Below are 25185 nucleotides of genomic sequence, written 5' to 3'. Positions count from 1 at the left end.
CCTGGATTATGCCTGTCATTGCAATTCAGTTAATTGGTTCTCTTCGCCCTATAATTTTTGCACTATTCTGCTCTCTATTTTAATATTGAATTGTATTTTTACCCCTAATTCTTAAATTGTTCTATTGTTAATACCAGTTATTTTATTTTACTGTTCTTTTATCTCAAGTTATGCTGAATTTCATTTAACTCTCAGTAATGATCTTCTAAACAGTGACGTTAGTTGCCAATCTTGTCATGTGATGACCTGCTTCAAAAGTGATAAAATGGTTTTATTTCTTGATAGATAGATTGCCTATACCAATCGTTGTCTATTGTTAAATGATTAACTAGCAATAACGCCATGCCATATGCAGGATCAATTGTATAATGTAAATTTTTTTTGATATTGGATGAAATTTATTAAAAAATTATAGAGAAAAAAAAGATTTGGCATAGCTAGAATTATGCAGGACACAGTCAAATTTTTTTTTTTTTTTTTTGGGTGTGCGATTAATCTGTTTTGGAAATTAAGTTAATATAGGCCACCTGTCAAATCTGAAATTTAGCACAACAAATATAAATGAAAAGAAACTATTTGGAAATGAAAAGTTTAATATATATAATATATGTGTGTGTGTATGTATATATATATATATATATATATAAATATATATATATAGAGAGAGAGAGAGAGAGAGAGAGAGAGAGAGAGAGTAACTGATTATGGCCCCTTTGTTTTAAATTTAAAGTTTGAAAAAAAGAAGAGAGATTAACAGGAAGTGGGAATCAATGACCTAATTATTATAGTGCTACAGTTACTTTACCATCAGTCTTACCAATAATTATCTCATGCATAGGATATATGTGTTCTCCTTTTTATAGTTTGTGAGGTCCACAGCCATGTGGGACCCATACATTGTGAGATGGAGGATGCATATATTTGATGCATGAGATACCTTCTCTAGACTTGCATATACTCCATGTAGTACAGTGAGTGTAGGTTGTAGGTTGGTATTCATGTGTATGAGGCGCTAGACTGCTACTGTAAAAAAAAAAAAGGTTGTATCAAAAGCTTGCAAGTTGCCTTCGTTCTATTCTACAATGTCAAGGGGTTTGACTTGTGCTGTAGTGCTATTAGAATTGTATTTTTTTTTTTTTCATTTATAATTACTATCAAATTAATGGCGTTGCTATTTGCTCCGTCTGCAGTCTACTGCCATGCACACTGTGTGGGTTTGTTTCCTGGTTCATTAAGGGTAATTACGTGATCTTTGGTTTGAATTTATATGGGGAGAACTCTGAATTTCTGCTTCACATTTACTTTCCTCTTCCAGGCGTCGAGTTGTCCAGGTCTTTGAACGTGGTGCTCGAGTTTTAGATGGTTCTTTTATGACTCAAGAGCTAAACTTTGGAGCTCCAAACTCTGAATCTGGTTCTGGTTCTGGATCTGGTTCTGAGAGTTCCACAGTGTTGTCTGTTTCTATTGCTGACCCGTATGTATTACTGTGCATGACTGATGGAAGTATCCGGCTCCTTGTTGGAGGTATGATTTGTCGTGTCTCAAGTCCTTAGTAACAGTACTGATGAATACTTTTATGTTTAAATGATTCTGATTGTAGCTATCTTTGTAGCATAAAATATTTCATTATTAAAAGTTTTTGTCATGGCATTTGCACTTTTATGTTCGATGATATTGCCCTTATCTTTTTTATTTTATTTAATTTCTTCTTCATGTGTTTCATTGATGATTTCTTGAAGATCAAATTAAATAAAGTAATGTTTTGGGGAAACTATTTCAGTTAAAATTCCTGATTAATTTATTATATGCATGGTTATAGTTTGTGTAGCTTTTGTAACAACACATTGTTACCCAGCGTGCTATGTTGGTCTGTAAAGGCTTCTCTCTATCATCATAATGTCTGCGTTAGAGGATTGTGTTAGAAAGCTGAAAAATCTCTTAGTGGGCTCAAATGAATTATGATTATGAAAAACTCTGCTATGATGTAGTTTCTCTGGCAGAATTTGTGGTTGGTTTCCATGGGAATTGGACTTCATCATATATTTGCTAAAGCAAAATATGGCCTTCAGTGAGGAGTTACTTGACTTTAAACAGAGTGAATAGTAAACATGGCATTGTTGATTTGCTTCTATGTATATAGTTCCTTCATGTTGATAAACAATCACATATCCCAAAAGCTTAAGCTGATAGGAAAGGGTGAATTAACCTGGGTTGCACGGATACAGAAAAATTGCCAAAGTATTTGTGTCCAACACATATCTGGTACAGGTGCAAACGTATCTGATACACACCCAGCAAATGAAAAATACTTTTATTTTTTATTTATCACGGGTATGGCCAGGACATGGTTGTGACATGGCTGGGTACATCCCAGACACAGGAGGGAAAAAAGAAAAAGGAAAAAAGAAGAGGAAAAGAACGAGATTTTGAGTCGAAATAAGTGACTCACAGGTACTGCCGCAGATTTCCATATATCACCACAGTTCACCACAGGTCAACTTAGGTCCCCACCACATCGTTGTCTCCCCCACTCCTGCTTCTCCTTCTTTCGTCTACCCTTTCTTCCTAGTTTAATTTTTCCATTATCTAGTTATTTTTCTTCATTTTCTTGTTTTGTTTTATTTGCATCTCTTATTCTGTGTGCTTTCCCATGTGATGATGTGACATTGTGACTAAAAATTGAAATGGGAAAGTTAAAAGTTTTTTGAACTGGAAGAGTAGATAGTTGTAGTACCATACTACTAGACTACTGGTAATAAAAGTCCAGCTGTCTGTTAAAATACCCTAGGAGTACATTTATTTATTTTTCCTAAAAGACAGCACCATTGTCATGGCATCAATGGATATTGAAAGTTGAATATAAACATTGCAAAGCATCAGCCTAATATACTTTTATATTTATGATGTTTCAGCCTTTTATATAATTTTTATTCTTAAAAAAAGCCATATATAGTTTTAAATTTTATTTTATTTTATTTTATTTTATGTTTAAAATCTAAATAAACATAAATTATGTCCAAAAATATATAAAATATACCTAAAATAAATATTAATTAATTAATTGCCGTATCCCCAACGTGTCGTATCCTAGTTTTTCAAGAAATGCTATATCCCTGTACCAGTACCCGTACCCTTGTCAGTACCTATGCAACATTGGAATTAATCACTTAATCATTATTCTCACACTCCCTCTTAATTGTGGGCTTAGACTCTCACTCAATAGATGGGGCCAACACATGGAATTTTTTACTTTTTAAATGGGAAGCAAAGTAGAGAGAAGGCTTTAACTCATGACTACTTGCTTTGCTTTGATATCATGGTAAATTACTGCTAACCTCAAAATCTTAAGTTGACGGGAAAGGCGATACCAATATTCTAATCCTTGTGTTAATTACACTAGAAATCTGCTGATCATTTTATGTAGGGTTTTTGACCATTTTGAACTCAAATACACACTAGAAAACAGTGTACACTTCAGGACGTGGAAACCTTTGTGGTCTGGCGGATGATGTTTTTCACTAGATCATTGTTTAAATGGCCACATTTTTTGGGGTATAAACAATACCTTTTCAATTTTGGATTTCATAGATTTTCTCTCATTTTTATTGTAATATCTATTTTGTAATTATTTAGGCTACCTTATATATAAATCTTGAATACACAAGGTAGTTCTTTCTCATCAATAAAATATTTTATTACTCATAAAAATATTGATGTGAAGTCTGACCATTGACTTTGATGTCTGTCACATCATTCAATCTTTGGATTACTAAGTTGGAAACTTGACTTGCAGAAATCTGACTTTAGGCTAAAATGTCCTTATGTCAGACATGCATCAGAAATAATCTCATTCCGTGTTGAACTTCAGGGTTTTTGTTTGTTTTGTTTTGTTCTACCCTTCCCCCTTTCCTTTGTTGGTTGAGTTGGGGGTTTACTTTTGTTGTATTAACACCATGAACTGGTGTCAATGCTGCCTGGTTGCTGTTCAAACCTGGAAAGTTAGAAGTTTCTATATCTGCATTCATTTATGGGACAAAGCTTATAAATATCTGCAGTATTTTTCCCATTCCTTTTGTTTTGATCACATTTTTTTATTTTATTTGATTTTCTGGTTGCGTTTTTCATTTGCAGACCCTTCTACTTGCATGATTTCCATATACACTCCATCTTCTTTTGAGATCTTAAAGAAATCAGTATCTGCCTGTACGCTGTATCATGATAAAGGACCTGAGCCATGGCTCCGGAAAACAAGTACTGATGCATGGCTTTCTACAGGCATAAGTGAGGCCATTGATGGGGCTGATGGTGCACCTCATGATCAGGGTGATATATATTGTGCTGTTTGTTATGAAAGTGGTGCACTTGAAATTTTTGATGTGCCTGGTTTTAATTGTGTTTTTTCTGCGGATAAGTTTATGTCTGGAAAGACCCTCCTTGTTGATTCCTTTGTGCAAGAGCAAGCCAAAGATGTTGAAGTGACAAACAAAAGTTCTGAAGAAGTGATTGGCCAAGGCAGGAAAGAAAGTTCACAGAACATGAAGGTTGTTGAGTTGGCCATGCATAGATGGGCAGGACAGTATAGCCGCCCTTTCCTTTTTGGGATATTGACTGATGGAACAATTCTTTGCTACCATGCTTACTTATATGAAGGCGTAGAGAATACTTCTAAAATTGATAATTCAGTTTCTGTGCAAAATTCTGGTGGTCTAAGCAGCATTAGTGCTTCTAGGCTTAGAAATTTGAGATTTGTGCGTGTCCCCTTGGACACTTATGCAAGGGAGGAGACATCAAGTGAATCACCATGCCAAAGAATTACCATTTTCAAGAATATTGGTGGCCACCAAGGCTTGTTTCTTTCTGGATCAAGACCAGCGTGGTTTATGGTATTCAGAGAACGGCTTCGAGTTCATCCACAGGTGAGATATCTGGTTCTCTTCCTACTGAGAGAGTAATAGTTGTGGCCAACTTGAAGAATTACACGCATCATGGTTAAGATATTGGATAATAATACAAATATGATATTTGGGTAAATTTCAGTGAATTTATCCCTTGAGTGTTGTTAAACCATAGTTTTTTCAAAGTTACACATAGCATTTGGTATTTATTATTTAATGAAATTTATGCTCAGTCTCTCATCATTTTACTTCTTCACATATAAGTCTTTCATTCTATCTTCAGAATTATTATTCTTAGGCTTATTTATATATATGTTTTTTTGATAAATAATGAAAGTTCATTAATCAAAATACCCTGGTACACCGGAGGTGTACATGGATAGCAGTACATCAAGCTCATAAATGACAATGATCAAGCATATCTAAAAAATTAGAACATGAAAAAGTATTAAAAACAGAACTCCAATCGAGCAAAGAGTGGAGAAGGAAAGATTTAACCTTGAGAATATAAATGAGGCTATGAGGCAATCTAAGTGCTGTTTTTTCTTCTGTATCTGTTTTTATCTCTTTCAGTGTTTGGACTTGCTTGTTTAGAAGCATGCAGAAATGTTCAGATTATGTGTTGTTGTTATTGTTAATGGTTTTTTTTTTTGTCTTAAAAGTGAACTTCTGGATATCATTTGGTGCTTGGTGATTGGATTTGCTTAGAGCAGGTCTATGTATTTTATTGTGATGTCAAAAGAAAACTTGGTACTCATACATTCAAACTTTGGGTTGAATCTTTGGCCACTTTAATATGATACTGATCTTCAGAGAGATGTATGAAATCTTAATTTCTTGAGGAATGAACTTAAAAATAGTCCACGTTTGTTACTAACAAAAGAAAATTGTCAGCTATTGAGTTTTCATTATACTGTATTTTGCCTATATAAATGTTGCTATATCATTTGACATTGCTGAAAATTTGCTTATGAATTTGTCTCCTCTGTCATTGCACAGATTTCAGACCACAAAGAAATAGTTGTCTCTACTTTTGGTGTGAAAATTTTGTGTTATTGTTTTATTTTTCTTATTAAGTTCTATTTTTGTTCGTAGCTTTGTGATGGATCTATAGTTGCCTTCACTGTTCTTCACAACGTGAATTGCAATCATGGGCTCATATACGTTACATCACAGGTATGAAAATACTACACATCCTTTCTCTGGATTATTTTTTTTCCTAAATTAGCTTTAGACATTCTAATATGGTATTTTTATGTTTATTCTTTCTAGGGTATTTTGAAAATTTGCCAACTGCCATCAGTCTCTAGCTATGACAACTATTGGCCGGTACAAAAAGTGCGTCTATATTTTCTTCCCTTTTATCAACTTTCGTTCATATAAAGTCAAATTTATGTATATTTAACACTTGCAATTGACATAATTTTCATCTTTTGGTTAGATTCCACTAAAAGGCACTCCACATCAGGTCACTTACCTCGCTGAGAAGAATTTATACCCTCTTATAGTTTCAGTTCCTGTGAGTATAATTTTATCTTTTCATAAATATATATATATATATATATTCTTATGTTTGAATATTTACAAGCTTGAGTATGCATTAATGCATGTAAGTTATCTCACTTGTCAATGATGCCCTTTACTTTCTATACGTGATAGGAGACAATTTTTCTCCTGAAATTAAGCTTGCAATTAGTCCTTTATCAATTTGCATGTCTTTTTGCTCTTCTTCCTAATGGTACTACCAACTAAAATCTGGCTGTCATTATAAAGTGAAATTTTGTTCACTTCATTTAGACCTTGAGTTGCTGAAAGTGATGGTTTGTGGGTTTCTTTTTTAGTCATTGTTGGCAATAATATGGCATTTTACTTCGTGTAAAAAGTCAAGAAAAGAAAAGAGGGGCATCATGTCCGGCATATAGAATATGTTGCATCTAACAATATGCTCACAATTGCATTTCCTTTCCTTTTTCTTCTTTCTTTTACATAAGTTTTCTTTATCAGTTCACATTTTTTGTCCATCAAATTCTGATGCCTTTTGAGTATTTTAAATTCCAATTCAATGCAATCTTTTCTTACATACTGAAAAGACAAACAAATTGTTCATATACTGAAAAGACAAGCTAAAATCTCTGCTATGATCTCTCTTCCAGTTAAAAATATTTCTAACTAAATTCTTATGTTCAGTGTCAGGATGCTCAATGTAATTGCATTATTTTATTTTATTTTATTTTTCTGCTTATTTTGCTTAATAATAATCAAATTAATTTGTTTTTGTGGAGCTTATTTTAATCAGTAATTTCAAATGTATTTAATCTGATCAGGTTCATAAGTCATTGAATCAAGTTCTTTCAACTCTGGTTGATCAAGAAGTTGGCCATCAGGTCGAAAATCTTAATTTGGGTTCTGATGAACTGCACCAAACTTACACTTTAGATGAATTTGAGGTCCGCATTTTGGAACCAGAAAAGTCTGGTGGCCCTTGGCAAACTAAAGCTACAATTCCAATGCAGAGTTCTGAAAATGCTCTAACCGTGCGAGTGGTTACCCTGTTGGTTAGTTGCTTAGTCATCCAACTGATTCTTTTTCCCTATATTCTTTTGCCTTTTTTGTTTTGGGAGAGAGGTGGATGAGATATTATATGAAATTTCAGAAAATAGATAGGTGTCTGTATAACCTTGTCTCTTCATTTGGTCTAGAAAATAATATTTTACTTATCCACCTTCTTATTTCCAGAATACAACCACTAAAGAGAATGAAACACTTTTGGCCATTGGGACTGGTTATGTGCAAGGGGAAGATGTTGCTGCAAGAGGACGGGTGCTTTTATTTTCTGTTGGGAAAAATACTGATAATCCTCAAAACTTGGTATATAGACCTGTATTTGTTGGATTCAATTCTAGTTTATTTGTTGCATTTTTAATCCATAAAATCTCGCCTTTAAAAAAAATTTCATTACTTTTAACCCTTATTGTATTATTGCTGTTATATCTGGTTTAATAATTAAAGCTTTACTTTTCAGGTTTCAGAGGTTTACTCAAAGGAATTGAAGGGTGCTATATCTGCTTTAGCCTCTCTTCAAGGCCATCTGTTGATAGCTTCTGGTCCTAAAATTATTTTACACAAGTGGACTGGTACAGAGTTGAATGGCGTTGCTTTTTTTGATGCTCCTCCATTATATGTCGTCAGCTTAAATATTGTATGTGTTATTTCTTTAATGTCTATATCTCTTTTACTTATTCTTTTACATGAAAAACCTAGATATCAGTTCTTGACTCTTCTGTTTCTGAGTGGTATGGTATGCAAATGGTAAGGTTTTGCAATGCCTAGATGTTCTCTAGAATTGCCTTTTAGGTGAAAAAAAAAAGACATAAAATAAAGAATACAAATCAGAAGATGCAACAAAATCTTTAAACCTTTTGAGATTGGCCCTTATCCATTCTATAATTAACTTGTCATCTCTTTAATTAACTTGTCCTTTTTTACTACTTCTACCAGTGTTATTTTAGGTATTCCTTTACCCTTTTTTTGTTCCCTTTACCTGAATCAAATAACCCTTCTTCACTAGTGTATTAATTTTTCTACTTTGCACATGAACAAATCATGTCAAGTGATTGTCCCTCGTTTGTCCATAATGAGTGACCCTTATCTTTAAACAAATTTCTTTGTTTGTTTGTTTGTTTTTTTTTTTTTAATAAGTAAATTTTATTCGTGCCAAAAAAACTCCATACAGTATATGGGATATATATATTATAGGTGCATCAAAGAACAAGAAAAGTACAGCTATCCATGAAGTCCTATAAACTAGAGGCCTATAAACTAGAGGCCGAATGACCACTTAAGGAAGTCATCCAACATATAAAGTACGTAAAAACATGAGTTTCACTTCTGCCATAGTTTAAAAAAATTTCTTGATTTTTTAATCTTTTATTTTATTGTATTTCCACTTATCCATCTTACATTTCAGCTATTCTTATTTTATAAATATGTTGCTTTTTAAGTACCATATAGCTGAATATTAAGTACCATATAGCATGGTTGGTCTTACAACAATCTTTTTTGATAAGTAATAAGTTTATTGATGTCATTAAAAGTAGGAACACCCTAGTACACAGGAAGTGTACAAGGGACAATCAAGAACAAAAATTACAAGAATCTAAGAAATCAAGAAAAGATAAAAATGATTGGTCTTACAGCAATCTTGTAAAGCTTTCCCTTTGACTTAATAAGTATTTTACAATAGCCACTACTCTTGATGTTCTTCTCCTTATCATCCATCTTGTTAAATGATTCACATCTTGTTCGATCTCTCCATCCTTTTATTGATCTAGAATATTGAAAACACTGTCTGGTATATCTAAACTGTCAAGTTTTACAATTTCATCTTTATTTCTTCTTTACTAAAAGCCTTTAGATTCTAAAGCATTCCTCCAAATTTCCAACTTGGCTTTGATTAGGTGTCTAGTTTCATTCACTAAAACTATATTGTATGCAAAAAGCATACACCAAGGGCGATGTAGGACAAATTAGGGAATTTTTCTATGTGTGCGTGTTTGGTTAAGGTTTAGGAGGATTTGTGGATCTGAGGTTTAGAGTTATAAATTAAAGGGTGAGTTAAAATTGGTCAAGGTTTGATGAGTTTTTAATGGCTGTTTAATAGAGAAATTATGTGAGTTTTAGGTTTTTGAAAGGTCAGAGAAAATATTTGATTTAGGATTTAAAAAAGGTAAGAAGAAATGTAAATCGAATTCATTACAATCTGTGTACAGTACTGTGAGCAATATCCAAGAAAGAGAAGAACATAGAGAAGAGAAAGGTAGGAAAAAGAATAATAAGGTCAGCGTATCTTTTTTTTTTTGATAAGGTCAGCGTATCTTAATACTCAGAACTTTATATTTTATTGATCAACTCCTCCTTGTTTGAGTACAACAAGACCCTTGTATAGATTCTAAATCTTAGCTTCTCCTAGTTGAACTGCCAAGAGTCTTGTAGTTCATTGGCATTGTTTGGTCTCTTTTACAAGGAGAACCAAGGTTCGACTCCCTCCTCCTAATTTGTTGAATCAGGACATTTACTTTTACTAGTAAATCAAAACCCTAAATGAATTGAACCAAAGCCCACACATAAAGACACATCAACTAAATAGGACTTATTGATGGAAGAAAACCCAAGGCCTGCAACTATGATCCATACCCAAAATTACAGAATTACCAAAATGCCATTGACTCTAGAATAACCCAATAAAACATAAAAGAGAATATCAAAAATTAATTACCATGTACACTTATTCTTGGGCTTTGCCTTAACCTTAGGCTTCCAAAAGAGGATATTGCTTCTCTAACCACATTATGGTTCCACCATCAAAGGGACTTCATCATGAATTGGGTCTAGTAAGTTCATCGATAAACGGTGGAAAGAGATGTGAGATTTAACCTGTTCCTTGATGCTAAACTATTGTGATAGAAAAATCACTTGTAGCGCTTGCACTTGTTCTTACTCTAGTTACAACTTCATTGTACATATGCTTAATCACCTTAATATATTTTAGAGGAATTCTTACCTTTTCTTAGCCTACCATATAACCCCTCTAGGTACTCGATCATATGTTTTATTTATGTCAATAAAAACTATATGGAGATCTTATGGGCTCTTCTATATTTCTCCATTAGACCTCCTTGGCCTAAAACCAATTTGATTATTGGATATTACTGTTTACTGTCGTAATTCAATCACTCTCTCCCATAGTTTCATGGTGTGACAGAAGATGCCAAAGGAAATAAAGAAAAAAAAAAAAGAACCAGATAAACATATATACATGTCCTGAAACATAAAAGACTCATGGAGAATGAAAATTCCGGCATGATCACAATGCATAGGAACTATACAAGAAAATCAAGAGATATTAACGAGGTGAAAGTGCATCAGATCAGGGTTAAGAGAATCTTCTACTACACCTACCAAAAAAAAAAAAAAAAAACGAGAGAAGAATGGAGCTAATATTCGAGAAGGAAGGGAAGACTGAAATCAAGAGTCAACTTAGGTTGGTTTAAAAAAAAAATTATAAAGTTAACTTAGGTGATTGCAGCTCCACTCCTTCAAAGATCAAAGGACCTATAGCTCTTCTCCCTCCAAAAGCCAGGATAGTGTTAATGCATATGGTCCCCTCTCCCTACACTTTTCTGAGCATATGTAAGCTTCTTGGTAATGCATTCTTTTCTTTTTCTCAATGCTTTAATCTTGTTGCAGGTCAAGAATTTTATCCTCCTTGGTGACATTCACAAAAGCATATACTTTCTTAGCTGGAAGGAACAAGGCGCTCAACTTAGCTTATTAGCTAAGGATTTTGGCTCCCTTGATTGTTTTGCAACCGAGTTTTTAATTGATGGAAGTACCCTGAGCCTCACAGTTTCAGATGATCAGAAGAACATTCAGGTTAGCACCGTTGTTTGTGCAATACTGTTGATACTTCGCCAGATCTATGGTGACAATATTAAAAATTTGTTATTGACATAATACAACTTTATTTTAATTCAATGAAATATTTCTTTGAAATGGACTGACTACATGTCATGAGATTTTTTTCTTTCTTTCATGTATTAAAACAATATTGGGTAAGATGAAGTTTGGGAGTTAGCATGGAGTCTAGGTGATCAAATTTAGCCCAGATGGTTTGATTGTCTTAAGGTTGAATTTGAGGCTATATGCTCAGGGAGAAAATGCGTCAAGTTGATTTTTATACCTGTACTTTATGGTTGATTCTTGACTAGTGAATTCTGCCCTCTCAATCCATTGAGTCACCATGCATATAGTTAGTGATACATTGTTCGAATTATTTGACAAAGTACGTTGTTCTTTCAGTTCTCTTCGGTTGATTTTTATGCCTGTACTTTATAGGATCTGCGTCACTTTGGCTTCCTGTATCTCTTTCTTACTAATCCATATTTGTCATCTCTTCTTCCTGAATTATTCTTGCATCCCAAAACCCAAGACCCTGAAAATTTTTTGTCCTTGCACTTTCAATATCATTGTCAATTCTTTTGCAACAATAAATTTTCTGTGGAATATGTTTTCTGAGATATTGTGTTTTCTCTTTGACAATTACATTTGATTTTGGCACCTGGACCTTTCAAAGTCATTGTTCACAATTTCTGCTTCCATTATAGAGTTTTTGGCGTGAAATTTTTGTGGGTAAAAGGTTTTTAAATGTTTTTTAGTCTATAGTCTTTCCCCCTAAACTTCAAAGCGAAATTGAAATTTGATTTGGTGCATAAGCGTCCCAAGAACGAATGCCAATGGCATCTCCTGTCCCTGGGCCCCTGTAGTTACATGTGAATGTTGAAATTGCGGTTTCAAGACCTACTAAGTGCATATGCAACTTACCAATAAAAAAATCCAGAAAAGGGGAAAGCTAACAGTAAAACAATGGTAATAAGGCATTAAGCTTGACTCTTAAACATGCAATGGGGTTCCAAACTGGAACCCTGATGATGAAGTAAAAGAGAAGACTAAACCCTAAAGAATTTGGGCTTCAAGACTGGCTGCCTCTGTTGCAGCATTTACATATTGACCTAGATGACTAAACCCAAAAGAATTTGGGCTTCAAGTTCCTAACAACTTAAAATAAAATCCTGATCAAACACATAGCCAGAAGAAAATAGAACCCGACTTCAGTTGTCCTACATAGAAATTTCCTAAGCACACCTAACATACTGAAATAGAATAAGAGTCAAATCTGAAATCAGAACTCCCGCAAATCGGCCCCTTAATTGTTTCCCTTTCATCTTGATAAATTTCTCTAATTTATTTACATCACTCAGCCTGCAGTTGGAATTCCATTATTTGGTAACGTGCATGAAATGGAATGGCTGCATTTGCACCTCATAAACTCAGGGGCACACACGTATAACAAGAGAGAGAAGCAGAATGGAAATAAGAATTTCCTGCTTATCAGATTCATGAATAACATTGATTTGTTTTCTCAGATCTTAGTATAGTTTGTCTGAGTCTTTGTGTAAAATTACTTCTATTTATGACTTCTATTTGCCTTTCTAAGGTCCACCTCCCCCCCCCTTTTTTATTTATTTTTTGGATACTCGTAAATGAAATGGATACTCGTAAATGAAAAGGTTGACTTCAATAATGCAGTTAGTGAAATATTGACTCTTTAAGTTTGAATTTTTTCTGTGCCAAACAGATATTTTATTATGCACCAAAGATGTCAGAGAGTTGGAAGGGACAGAAGCTTCTTTCAAGGGCTGAGTTCCATGTTGGTGCTCATGTGACTAAGTTCTTGCGGTTGCAGATGCTTTCTGCTTCATCTGATCGAACTGGTTCAGCTCCAGGCTCAGATAAAACCAATCGCTTTGCTTTATTATTTGGTACCCTGGATGGCAGTATTGGTTGTATTGCACCTCTTGATGAACTCACATTTCGTAGGCTACAGTCATTACAAAGAAAACTTGTTGACGCTGTTGCCCATGTCGCTGGCCTAAATCCAAAATCTTTCCGCCAGTTTCGCTCAAATGGAAAGGCTCATCGGCCTGGCCCTGATAGCATAGTTGACTGTGAGCTGCTATGCCAGTAAGTTTTTTTTTTCCTTCAAATATTTTTTATGGCTTAAGGCTAGATCTACTCTCTAGTGAAATATGAGGATCTTGTCTATATCTTCAATCTTGGGAGAGGCCCAGAAAATCTAATAATCTTTTTTTCAATTTCAGAAATATCAGAAGAAATCTTGTGAAATAACAAGATGTTATCATGACCTTAGGACTTTCTTTGTATCTCTATATATATCAGGATTGTAAATGAACCAAGCTGTTAATAAACAACTCAAACTTGGTTTGAGAAAAAAACTTGTTTATAGTCATTTATTTAGCAAACGAACCAAGCTTGAGTCCAGATTTAGGATTAACTATTAAATGAGACAAGATCTAACATAATAATGTGTTCATGAACAAACTCACGAGTTTGAAACTAGATTTAAGTATATGTAATTTTACATGTTTGTATGTGTTCATGTGTAAAAATATACTTATATACACTTAATATTAGATTGTGTAGGTTTGTAAACAAATTCATAGGATATCAAATTGTTATTTATAATTTATTGATAATATAAATAGATCATGTTGTAATAAAAAATTCTATATAATTTTTAATATATTTTTTTTATATAAATAAAAATAATTTTATTAAAAAAGGACTATTTCATGCAAAAAGAAAGAAATTATGTATAAGAGGAAATAGAATCTATAAACATCGGAATGGAATCACTAGACATGAATCCTCAAGCACAAGACAATCAAGCATGAGACCAATCAAATAAAGTGCTTGCAAACAATGCAATAATTTTTAACATTACAAAGTTGGTGATCTAATTTTTACAAGTTCATAGACAAGATCATTCTATCTAATTAACTTGAATAATTTAGTTATTAATTATTAGCCTATATTTGAGTAGGGGTTAAAAATTTAGTCGTGGTGTTTACTATATATGAGAAAAGAATAAGTTAACCTAGTAGTTCGTGAACAAGCTTGAGCTTGTTCGACAATAAAATGAACAAGGCTTGAACATGTAATCTAGTTGAATAGTTAGAGCTTGGCTTATGTTCGAAATAAAATTAAATGAGTCATCTTGAACTTTTGGCACTCAGATAGGCACGATTACAGCCCAAGTCCATGTGTGTTCTCTGTAGATCCTATTTAATCCCTTTCTATTATCTTAACTATTTATCTGTCTTGTGTCCAAGAATGGGTGTTAGCCAACTATCTTCTTTTGTCAAGGTTAAAGTAAGAGTACACTATTGAGTAGATATAATACTGAGTGATGTTGAGTGCTCAACTATTTCTTTTTGTGTTTTCCCATTTCCAGTTATGAGATGCTTCCATTGGAGGAACAGCTTGAAATCGCCAATCAGATTGGAACAACTCGTTCACAAATTCTCTCAAATTTGACTGACCTCTCTTTGGGAACGAGCTTCTTGTGATTTCAGCCAATCTGAGGGGTTATGGGAGTAAGGATTCCCTTGAATGCTTGGGCAGCCTGAATTAAACGCTTTGTAATATTCGGCCATGTTCATTACAGCAATTGCGTGGCCATTTTTAATGGCTCAGTTGAATCAGCCTCATCTGTAGTTAACTATGGAGAAAAAGGAGGGTGCCAGGCAGCAAAAAAGGTTGTTGCTTCATTGTTTTGCATCAAATATGATATGCTGTTGAATTGATGCTCCAAGCATAGACTGGGCACTAGTTTCACATAATGAGAATCGTCGCTTAAAAATGTTTAACATTGAAGTGAGGAGATCAGGAGGGAAAAGGAAGAAATAAAAGTTGCTTAATTGTGTAACATTAAAACTGTCAAATGCCAATGTTGTACATTGTAGAAGGGTGAAGGAAGCAAAAGACAGTTGCTTCATTGTACATTAATGTGGTATATACCATTCAACTCTTGTCACAACCAATGATTGGACATTGTTTCCATTAATGAGAACTGTCAATTAACAATGCTGTTTATGTTATGTGCTAAGAAAATATTAGATTTGAGATCAAATTATTTGTACACAGCTCTCATTTCCTTGACTTGGGTCTGTGGTATATGAATCATTAACCTGAGTGACTCCCAGCTGCTGCAATTTGCAGTTCTGTCGGCAATTGTAGCAAGTTAATGGCAGCAAGGAATTGTTCACACAAGCAGGCCTCAATTAAACACTGTGATGTCCACTTTTGGAAATTTCATGAACATCTTCTATAAGAATCTAATGCATTTCTAGTGCCTGCAAAAATTCTCGTAACCGAAAGATGTTATTTTCAGAATAGGAGCGCCAAAATATCATTTTTGGAATTTTTTCAGACATGCATCGTTGCGGGAAGTCTAATCCGTTGTTTGATGGTTCAGAGTCAACCAATACGTAAGACACTTTGAAGGATATATAGAAAGGGTGTGTTCAAAGTCATAGAAGCCACACCAACAAATTGAACTAATAATGACTACAACTCCCACAAAGAAATATAGTCGGTTTTGATTTTCTGTGAAATGACTAAAAATATATAAAATAAAGGTTTCAAGTCAAGGCATGATTCAGGGGGAAGTTATGACCGAGATTTTCCTCTTTTACATTTGAAAATGTTCGAGAGTGCAACTACTTTCACCAACAGTCTTGCTACTTCTAAAATAGTATGAAATAATAAGCCCCGAGTTAGCCTATGGCTGTGGGCAACTAATCATTATCTCATTTCATAATTGACTAACTTGTGCAATTGTGAGTGATCGATATTTTCTGTCTTGTGTGACTCACCACTTTATGTTGACCACTCACAATTATATAAGTCAATAAGTTGTAAAATTGAGTATGATCCATCACTTTACGTTGACCACTCACAATTGCATTAGTCTGCAAGTTATGAAATTGAGTGTGTAATTGAAGAGTCTATTATCAAGTGTTACGTAGTTTTCAAAGGCTACACATGGCATAACTCAGATGGGCATCATTATTTTTTTTTTTTTGAAAGGCAGATGGGCATTATTATTGTGATAGAAACTTGAATTTGCTATTTAAAGTTAGCCCCTCTAGAATAGTGGAGACCGACCTGCATGGTTCAGATAATATAATTATCAAAATGTGGCCCTCGTATATGGAATCTAAAATGATGGTGGAATGTCCTTGTGGAGTGATTTGAGTACCATGTATTGCTTCAATCGTCATTCGATGAAGCCGTGGCAAATTGTTTGAGGTTGACAAATTCCTTTTATTTTGAAATAGAAAAGGAATCGATTGGTTTGCTGGTAAAAAATTGCAGGGTTTATCTGAAATATCCGTATTGATTCTTCAACAACTACCATTTGGTTTAATGCCTAAGTCTTTATCATCATGAACCTGACGTCTGCAATTTGAATTCTATTGCATTTCAAAGTAAATGATTTCTTGCTTAATATGATAAAAAATTCAGGAAATTTTATGGACAGAAATGGAACTTAGGGTTCTTACTTCTTTAAGTATTTTGTCTTATATGAATCAATCAATAGTAATAATAATTAATAAGCCTATGTTATGTACTGAATGACCTATAAGGCTATAAATTATGTGATTATGTCTGCTATCTCACCTTCCGAACAAGATTAAGAAAAAAATTAAGGTAATTATGAGTTATTATGCACTTTATGTTTTCTTCCTTTGTTGCTAGGAATGAAATATGTCAAGAACAACATGAATCCAATGCAATATTTTTATGTGTGGGCCTCAATTTGAAAATGAAAAAATTGCATAAAGCAAACTGCATGTCATCCATTGTTTAACTTTTCCATTTAAAGAAATAAGTACCTTCTGTAATAAGTTCTTGAAGAAAAAAAAAAGAAGTATCTAATTCCTCAAAGCTTGTGAATTGTGATCACTACCACCATAACTCAAATTTCAAGCAAATCAAGGTCACCCATAATAATACATGTGCATATCTGACTTACAATATAGATTTAAATTTTCCCTGCTCAATAGCCCTTAAAATACAATATATATATATATATATATTTTGCGGGACTCATGCACGTGCGAGTAATAGAATAATTTGGTCTACCACGGTACATAGGATGATGATGATACACGTGCACACAGTTCATTAATAGGGCAAAGTGGATATAGAGGGCATCATTTCATTAGGGATGTTTCTAAAGTGTTCATTTTAGGGACCATTTTCTTTAAGGAATGTCTAACAAAAGTGGAACAGGACCCTTTTGATTTAATTAACGAGAGGCCATGAAGTGTCCCCCTTCATGCGCAATATGTGCATATATCACTTCATTTGTGTGTATTGTTTATACTTATCTTTCTTGTTTTTGGTGCTCAATTAATTGTATTTTATGATACAAAAACACACTTTAGACATTGTACAAACCAGGGACTCTTTGAATTTCCAAAAGCACTTATAGTGGGATCTTAGTAATGCACACTTGGGGTCACCATCAAGAATAGGAATAGATGATGAGAGGCAAAATCAGTGTGTGCGCTTTGACATGAAACGAGAGCCTTTCATTTCTTCAAATGCCTTGCATTTCATATGGGTCCAAAGCCATGGTGGGCTAGGTGGTGGTGGTGGTGGTGGTGGTCCGAGTCAACTCGGTTAGATAATTGCCCACATCCTAGTTCTGAAAATTTTGACTCACTCACTCACTCGGCCAGATTCCATTTCTGCAAGGTGGTAGGCTTTGTCCCACCAAATGAGAGAGTCATAGTTTAATTAGGTTTTTTTCATGTCACCCTTTTTTCTTGTTGATATTATTTCTTTTGAAAGAGGAGCTAGGAGGTATCAATTATCAATGTCATCAATTGGTCAATTTCGTTAGCGAATGCAACCCACATGCAGGTGAATGTATTTTCTTCTATGCTTTTTTAAAGCATCTATGAGATTGAGAAAAAAGGGTGTTATTGTCGATCATGCACTAATCCATATGCAAATACTTTTTCTCATTTTCGTACATGCAACTGTGCAATCCATCAAGAATTCAAGATTGGATTGGAAGTGAGTTGACTACTATGCACACAATGCTAATAATGCAAGAGAGATTATGAGAATGTCTTAATTTAGTTTTCTTTTCTCGTGGTTCTTAATTATTCTCACATTCTTCTTTCAGATAACTTGGTAAGTTTACCCAACCACCTTCATACTTTGCTATTTATATATCCAATGTGCGCAATAGGTGAAGGTTTCGTACCCAAATTGTTCCATGGGAAAGTAGTTTTTATAATCTTCCAATTAATTAAATCCGTGTAAAATTAGTGGAGTGATCACTTTTGGTGAAAAGGATCATTAAGAGTAGCAATAACTTAAGTACAAGATATATATCTATAAACACATAATGAAAAGCATCGTGTCTTAGTCAACATAAAATCATATATATATATATATATATAGAATGATTTATTCAACATAAATTCGTATGACTCTCTCTCTCTCTCCCCTAATTGCATTTCCTAATATATGAGAAAGTAAACAATATTCATTATTCAGTTCATTGGTTCAGTAACCACCGCACACCTTTGGTGCGATGGAGTGTGGGGGGGCAAGAGCCGGGGTTCAAGTCTCTAGGAGAGAGTTTCACACACATATACACTTAGATTAGGCTAGAGTAGAATTCTATCTTGTATATAAACAAAAAAAGTTCATTGGTTTAGTAGAGTTTTGTTTTCTACTCCAAAATTTATATATATATACAATAATACAAAGTTACAAATTAAAGAAGAATAATAAGGTTATCCCAAAAAAGAAAAAGAAAAAAGAAGAAGAATAATAAGGGAAAAAAATCTATACAGATTAATGTGGCTCAGTACTTCTTCAAATTTCAACTTAATATTTGTTCTTAAAACTCAACATTTTGTTTGGTTTGAAGTTGAAGAAGAAAGAAAACAGGTGGAGGGAAAAGATTGGAAATGAGAGAGAAGAGAGAGTTAGTAGAGGAAAATTCTTTTTTCCTTTCCTTTCTCTCTTGCAAACCCAAAACTTTGAAGGAAAAGAAGTCTCCTTTCTCTTTATTTTCTTTTCCTCTCTACTCTACTCTTCCCTTTCTTTTCTCTTCCATCACCCTCCATAGCATTCTTTTTTATTTTCTTGATTAAAAATCCAATACCATTCTTTTTTATTTTCTTAATTAAAAGATGATCCTCCCCGCAAAAAATAGTAGGAAAGGGTATCCGTGTTAATTTGAGTTACTATAATTTTGACCTTCTACTAGCTCAAAATCATATCATGACCCAAGCTTCTAATACAACAAATCCCAAATTCTGTCGAACTGTACTAAATTATTGTTGAGAAATTCTAAGTACACAGAATTTGGCAACAAATTTTATGTTTACTGATGTGACAGCCTACAATTAGTATGCTATAAAATAATGATAGTGGTGGTCTAGTCTCAAACGACAATAATATTACCACCAATTATATTCTGCCCAGTCAATAAAGTGTGAAATTTGTTGTGTTTGTAACATTGTTTATCAATCATAATTGTTTGTTCAAAATTCCCACAATTAATTCCTTTATTATACGTTTTAAGTAAAATGGATTACAAAAGGAGTACAACACATTTAAAATGGTATGCATTTCTATAAAAGTCAAATAATAAATTTTTATGAGTGGTCAAACCTTTCGTCCTATGCTCTAGTGCATTAGAAGAGGAAAATGATATGAACACATGGCCAACACATATTCATATCATATCCTATCCAATTCACTAAAGCATTGGATGCATTTCTCCTCGATTTTGGACCTAAACCAAAGCAAATATGTGCATCACTACTGTTCAACGTTGATTGGAACTACTTTGTCGTTAATGATCATAAACACATTGCAACCTATATTCATAAAAAATAATGCATAAATGCCTAAAATAAAGATGGTGCTCAATAAATTAACTTAAAATTATAGCATGGGAGACATTCATCAAGAGAACCACTTTGACCTTAAAAAAGTGTGGTCCAAATGTTTGCTACATGTTTTTGGACATTATCCATTATTAAGCTCACCTCATGCCTCCAAAGAAAAGATTTTTTTACCTCCTAAGTCTTATATTAGATATCACTTTCTCAACAGTGACTCCATATTGCCATATACAATACAAGAGATAAGTGGAGACCTGTGTTAGCAACTAGTGTGGTATCATCACCCCACTTACATGGAAGATGGCATCACCCCCATTATATGGAATATTGCATCAAACTCAGCTGTTTCTTACTGTCAAACCCCTGCTTCATGATTTCTTCTTCAGTGACATATATATGGATGATATATATCCAACAAGTTATGCTACACACACAAAATTTAACAGTTTTTTCTTGTTTATTAAGTTGGCAAATTTTTATTGGTTTTTATCTATATTTATTACTGATATCATTTTATTTTATTTTATTTTAATGTCCATATATCTGCACGTTGGCACGAGAGCCAGGCAGCACTTTAATTTAGCCACCCATCCAATCAGAAATTAGTCCGCATGGTGCACGACACTTGATTATGATTTGAACTTTTTTTGTCCACATAATTACTGCTTGTTTTGCCCATAGTGTGTTTCCCAGCATCATTAAATTCGGATCCCCTGAGCTGACCTCAATTCTAGACCTTGTATTCGAAGTGGCATAGAGAGAGAACCATATATACCGTAATAGGAAGCTTTAAAGGTTTAAAACATGCAAGTTATTTAAGTCATTTAAAATCTTGCGAGTGGCCCATCTAAATTTTTATATATATATATATATATATAAAACTAAAAATTAAAGCGTAGAATTTAATGTTGTCATGCTCCTATTGAGCCACATCAGCACCACACCAACACCACATCATCAATCTATTTTCAATATTTTCTCTCTTATTTTTATTTTTTTTCTTATTAATTTTTCACTTTACAATTACACATTTTCCAAAATTTACTTATTTTAACATTTTTATCTCCCCATTACTCTACACTTTGACCTTACACTTTCTCTATCCCTTTATCTTCCTTTTATTTTGACTCTTCTTCTCCCTATTTTTTGACTATAAAAATTTGTTATTTCTCTTCCATTTAATCCATATTTTGCTCATACAAAAAGTGAATACTATGTCTCTCTCTCTCTCTCTCTCTCATATATATATATATATATTTCTTTATTTTGGTGGATGTTTGATTTTTTAGATTGATAAATTTTTATGTTTTACTCTACTTTAGATTGATATGATTTGGTTATATTTTAATTTATTATCTTTATTTGTTACATGTTATCCTTTGAAATTATAGAATGATTTACTATTATTCTATTACATAGCATGACTTGGATAATTTGTGTTTAGAACTATACATTTTTCTTTTAAATATTTTTCTACTCATCTTATTTTATATAATTTTTTATTTGTCTCACATTCTCTTCCAAAAAAGGTAACTGTTCTCGCTCTCTCTCTCTCAATTATTAATTCTTTCTTGCAATTGTAAATTTAGATTAATGAATTTTTTGTGTCTACTTTCGGATGATACACTTTGGTGGTGTGTTTTTGAGTTATTTATCACATGTACTCTCTATCTTATAGTTTTGGTTTGAGTTAATTTTTAGATATTTAAGAAGTGAGATGATTATGTATTTGAATGTCTCTATAAATTATTTGAGTAATATCAATTATAAATTTGCAATGAGGTTTGGTTATCATGATAATCTTCTTAAGAGAATGAGAAATTCAAATAATTAATTTTGGAACTTAAAAATTTTAGTTGTAGAAAAAAAAACCATAACACACAATACAAAAGTTTGAATAAAATAGATCACTTGAAAAAAAAAAATAGTATATCTATCTTTCATCTCAAAAAATATAATAGACTAATATCAATCGAATGCACCCAAGTTTTTAAATAATAAAAAAACTCAAAATAATAGAATGATATATTTTTAGAGATGAAGATATGAAAATAATTTTAGAAAAAATATTTCTAGTACGTTTTATAGAATAAATCATATATTATAAAATTTTACATAATAGTTGTATATTCTCACGCATTGCATGGGTCTGCGACTAGTTGATTATTAAAATACTAGAATTAAGATTGTTAAAAGGAAAATGCAATATATATACTTCCAAATTTGTATATATATCTTTGGTTATCTTGGATATATGGGTGAGTGTTTAGTCCCAAGAAAATTTTAGTGTATTATTTTCTTAACTAGTTGCAAATTGATATGATTTGTTTCTTCTTTGTTCAGATTTAATTTGAACTTTGAGTTATCATGTTATACCAATCGCTCAAACTCACCTCCATGTATTAGTGCATGTAGCATGTAATTGATGGAAATCCTATTTTAAAATAAATAAATAGGAAGGAGAAGAAGGTAACCCCACGAAAAATTGTATGTCTTATAAATGTAGTAGTACTATATGTTGGGAAATTTAGACATCGGTTGATAGAATTAAAAAGTTTTAAACCCAAGTTGTTAATTGGATTTATTATGAATAAACTTTCTTAAAACAAACAAACATCAATATCATGCACAACAGAATTGTAAATAAGATAAGATATGACGACTTAGGAAAACTAATGAAACAAACTAGTTTCACAGTAAAAAATCGACGGGAAAACCTTCCTGAAAAGCAATTCACTATAGTAAAGAGAAGTTTTAAATCTAGTACAAAACCTCTGTCCCTAAACTCTACAATTCTTATAGATGAACTTACAACAGAAACCTTCTATCACTTCAGAACCTCTAAACTCTTCAATAAATGAACGCTACCCTTTTGCACAGATCCTAGTACGTGACTAATTCCAGCAACTTGAAGATGCTGTTAGCTGCAAAGTTTTTTACTTCATCAACAATGAAGATCAAGAAGTACTTGGTTACAAAACCTTAAGACGCAAAAGACGTAGTAACTTATTGTAGAGAGTATAAGGCACTAGGTCACTTTCTGCATGTGTTATCTATGTATAACGGCTTTTAAAATAAGTTTTATATATGTCTAAGTATGTGCGAAAAGAAACCCTACACATACATGTCAGCTAGGGCAAAAAATCAGATTTGAAAATTTTGATTTCGTAGATCTTGACAGATTCAACTTTTGTTGAGCTTCTATCGAACTTTGTTCTTAAATCTCGATAGATACTGTTTTGGTCAATGTATCTATGAAACTTTAATGAACAGCTTTTCTTCACTTGTTTTTTGGTCCAATTTTCATGGCTTTAATATTTGACTTGAACTCTTATTTCTTGAAGTACTAAACCCATCATAGATCTACCAAATTACAAGTAAAATGCATTTTGTCAAAGGATTAGCCAATTACATAAATATGTCCTTAACACTATATTATAAAAGAACTATATCAACTTATTTGAGCTAAGAGTGTTGTAACTTGAGTAGTATTTTCTGATGTTTTCAATAAAAACATATAGAATTCAAATCAACAGTTCTCTCTTTCTCATTGTTGTAACTATCGAATTATTAAAAAAAAAACACTAATAATGAAATGTCTCACATTTATTTAATAAAACTTATAATTATTTACATTAAGAAGAAATCAAATTAGTTGTTCAAATTATAAGAAGTCATGAGACCATTTTGAATTTTCAAATTGTGACACTTAGATTTTGATATGAAGAAAAAAAAAATGTAAGGTTTAATTACACCAACCTTAGTTGAGACTTACGAAATGACACTCTCACTATCTAAACTATGGATGGAATAACATTTCTCTTTTTGAGGTTTGTATTAATGCGATAAATATGTCTAACTTTCTTAATAGAATATTTAATGTTTTTAAAAAGATTCCTAATCAAAATATAGACAAAATGACACTCTCTTTGAGGTTTGCATAAACAAATGAGTAGATTTTTTATAGTGTAATATTCCATTTACACATGATTAAAGAGAAATATTATTTTTGTTCCTAGTTTGGTAGTAATTTGTAAAACCTAAAAGATGGTTGATGAAAAGGGAAAAGTATCTCTTAGGCCCGAATAAACGGATCCATTATTTGCACGGGCCCCTGTGGACGGACCTGATGTGAACGGGCCGGACATGGACGGGGTGAAGTATGGTGGGCTAATTATCCATGGGCCTGCTGAGCCCCTAATGAGGAATATTTTGGCCCATTCTCGTAAGAGCCCAAATAGAGTCCTTGCGCTAGTAGGACTCCGAAAATCTTGTATACTTGGTAAAAATCTTCCGCATAAGGAGGAGACTTATTCACCGCGTTTAGGATTCTACCAGAAGAGTCCTATAAGGAAAAGACTTCCGCACCAAGGAAGGAATGTCAACCTCAAGCCACTATAAAAACCCAATACCCTCATAAGCCAAGGTACGCATAATTAACCCTCTCTAGCACTCTAGAGTTGTGAGCATACTTTCTAACTTAACTTTCGGAGGGTATTTGGCCGCACCACACCGGTGCTCTCTGTTAGGTCCTCTTTTCTCTGTGCAGGTGTCGTTTCAAGGGTACGAGCATTGTGCAACTCACTGTTGATATTTTTCGGCATCATCAGTTGGCGCCGTCTGTGGGAAACGCTTTTAAGTGATTAAGCCGCACTATCGTTTCCCGGACTAAAGGGTTGCATGGTACTCACTCGCTCAATGGCAACTACTAATGACGTACAAGGAGAGGAACCACCCACGACTGCCCTCGAGAGACAAGTTCAAACTCTCGGTGCTGCCGTGGAGCGTCTCACCAAACGGAACCTCGACTTGGAAGAACAGCTGCGCCAGAAGAATGCAGCACTAAATGACCGACCAGAAGATCAGGAAGGGACTAGCGCTCCAAACAGGAATCAGGAGAGACCTGAGGGCAGCCACGCCCCAAGCAG

The 25185-nt window shown here is 33.4% G+C and overlaps 1 protein-coding gene across 1 annotated transcript in view; it reads left to right on the top strand.

Annotated features, from left to right (window-relative positions):
• LOC112026430 (cleavage and polyadenylation specificity factor subunit 1) overlaps positions 1-15407 on the top strand; it is a 29922-nt gene extending 14515 nt beyond the window's left edge. Inside the window, exons 15-25 of the mRNA XM_024059116.2 lie at positions 1316-1524; positions 4132-4916; positions 5991-6071; positions 6168-6233; positions 6337-6414; positions 7220-7450; positions 7632-7763; positions 7918-8094; positions 11142-11327; positions 13090-13475; positions 14767-15407. Coding sequence (XP_023914884.2) covers positions 1316-1524; positions 4132-4916; positions 5991-6071; positions 6168-6233; positions 6337-6414; positions 7220-7450; positions 7632-7763; positions 7918-8094; positions 11142-11327; positions 13090-13475; positions 14767-14881 — 2446 coding nt within the window. The 3' untranslated portion in view covers positions 14882-15407. The remainder of the gene's footprint in view (positions 1-1315; positions 1525-4131; positions 4917-5990; positions 6072-6167; positions 6234-6336; positions 6415-7219; positions 7451-7631; positions 7764-7917; positions 8095-11141; positions 11328-13089; positions 13476-14766) is intronic.
• Positions 15408-25185: the final 9778 nt, after the last annotated feature.

This window comes from Quercus suber, unplaced genomic scaffold, assembly GCF_002906115.3.
Source record: "Quercus suber isolate HL8 unplaced genomic scaffold, Cork oak 2.0 scaffold_143, whole genome shotgun sequence".
NCBI lineage: Eukaryota > Viridiplantae > Streptophyta > Magnoliopsida > Fagales > Fagaceae > Quercus > Quercus suber.
The sequence above is the reverse complement of the archived record's forward strand: the minus strand, read 5'-3'. Positions and strand labels throughout refer to the sequence as shown.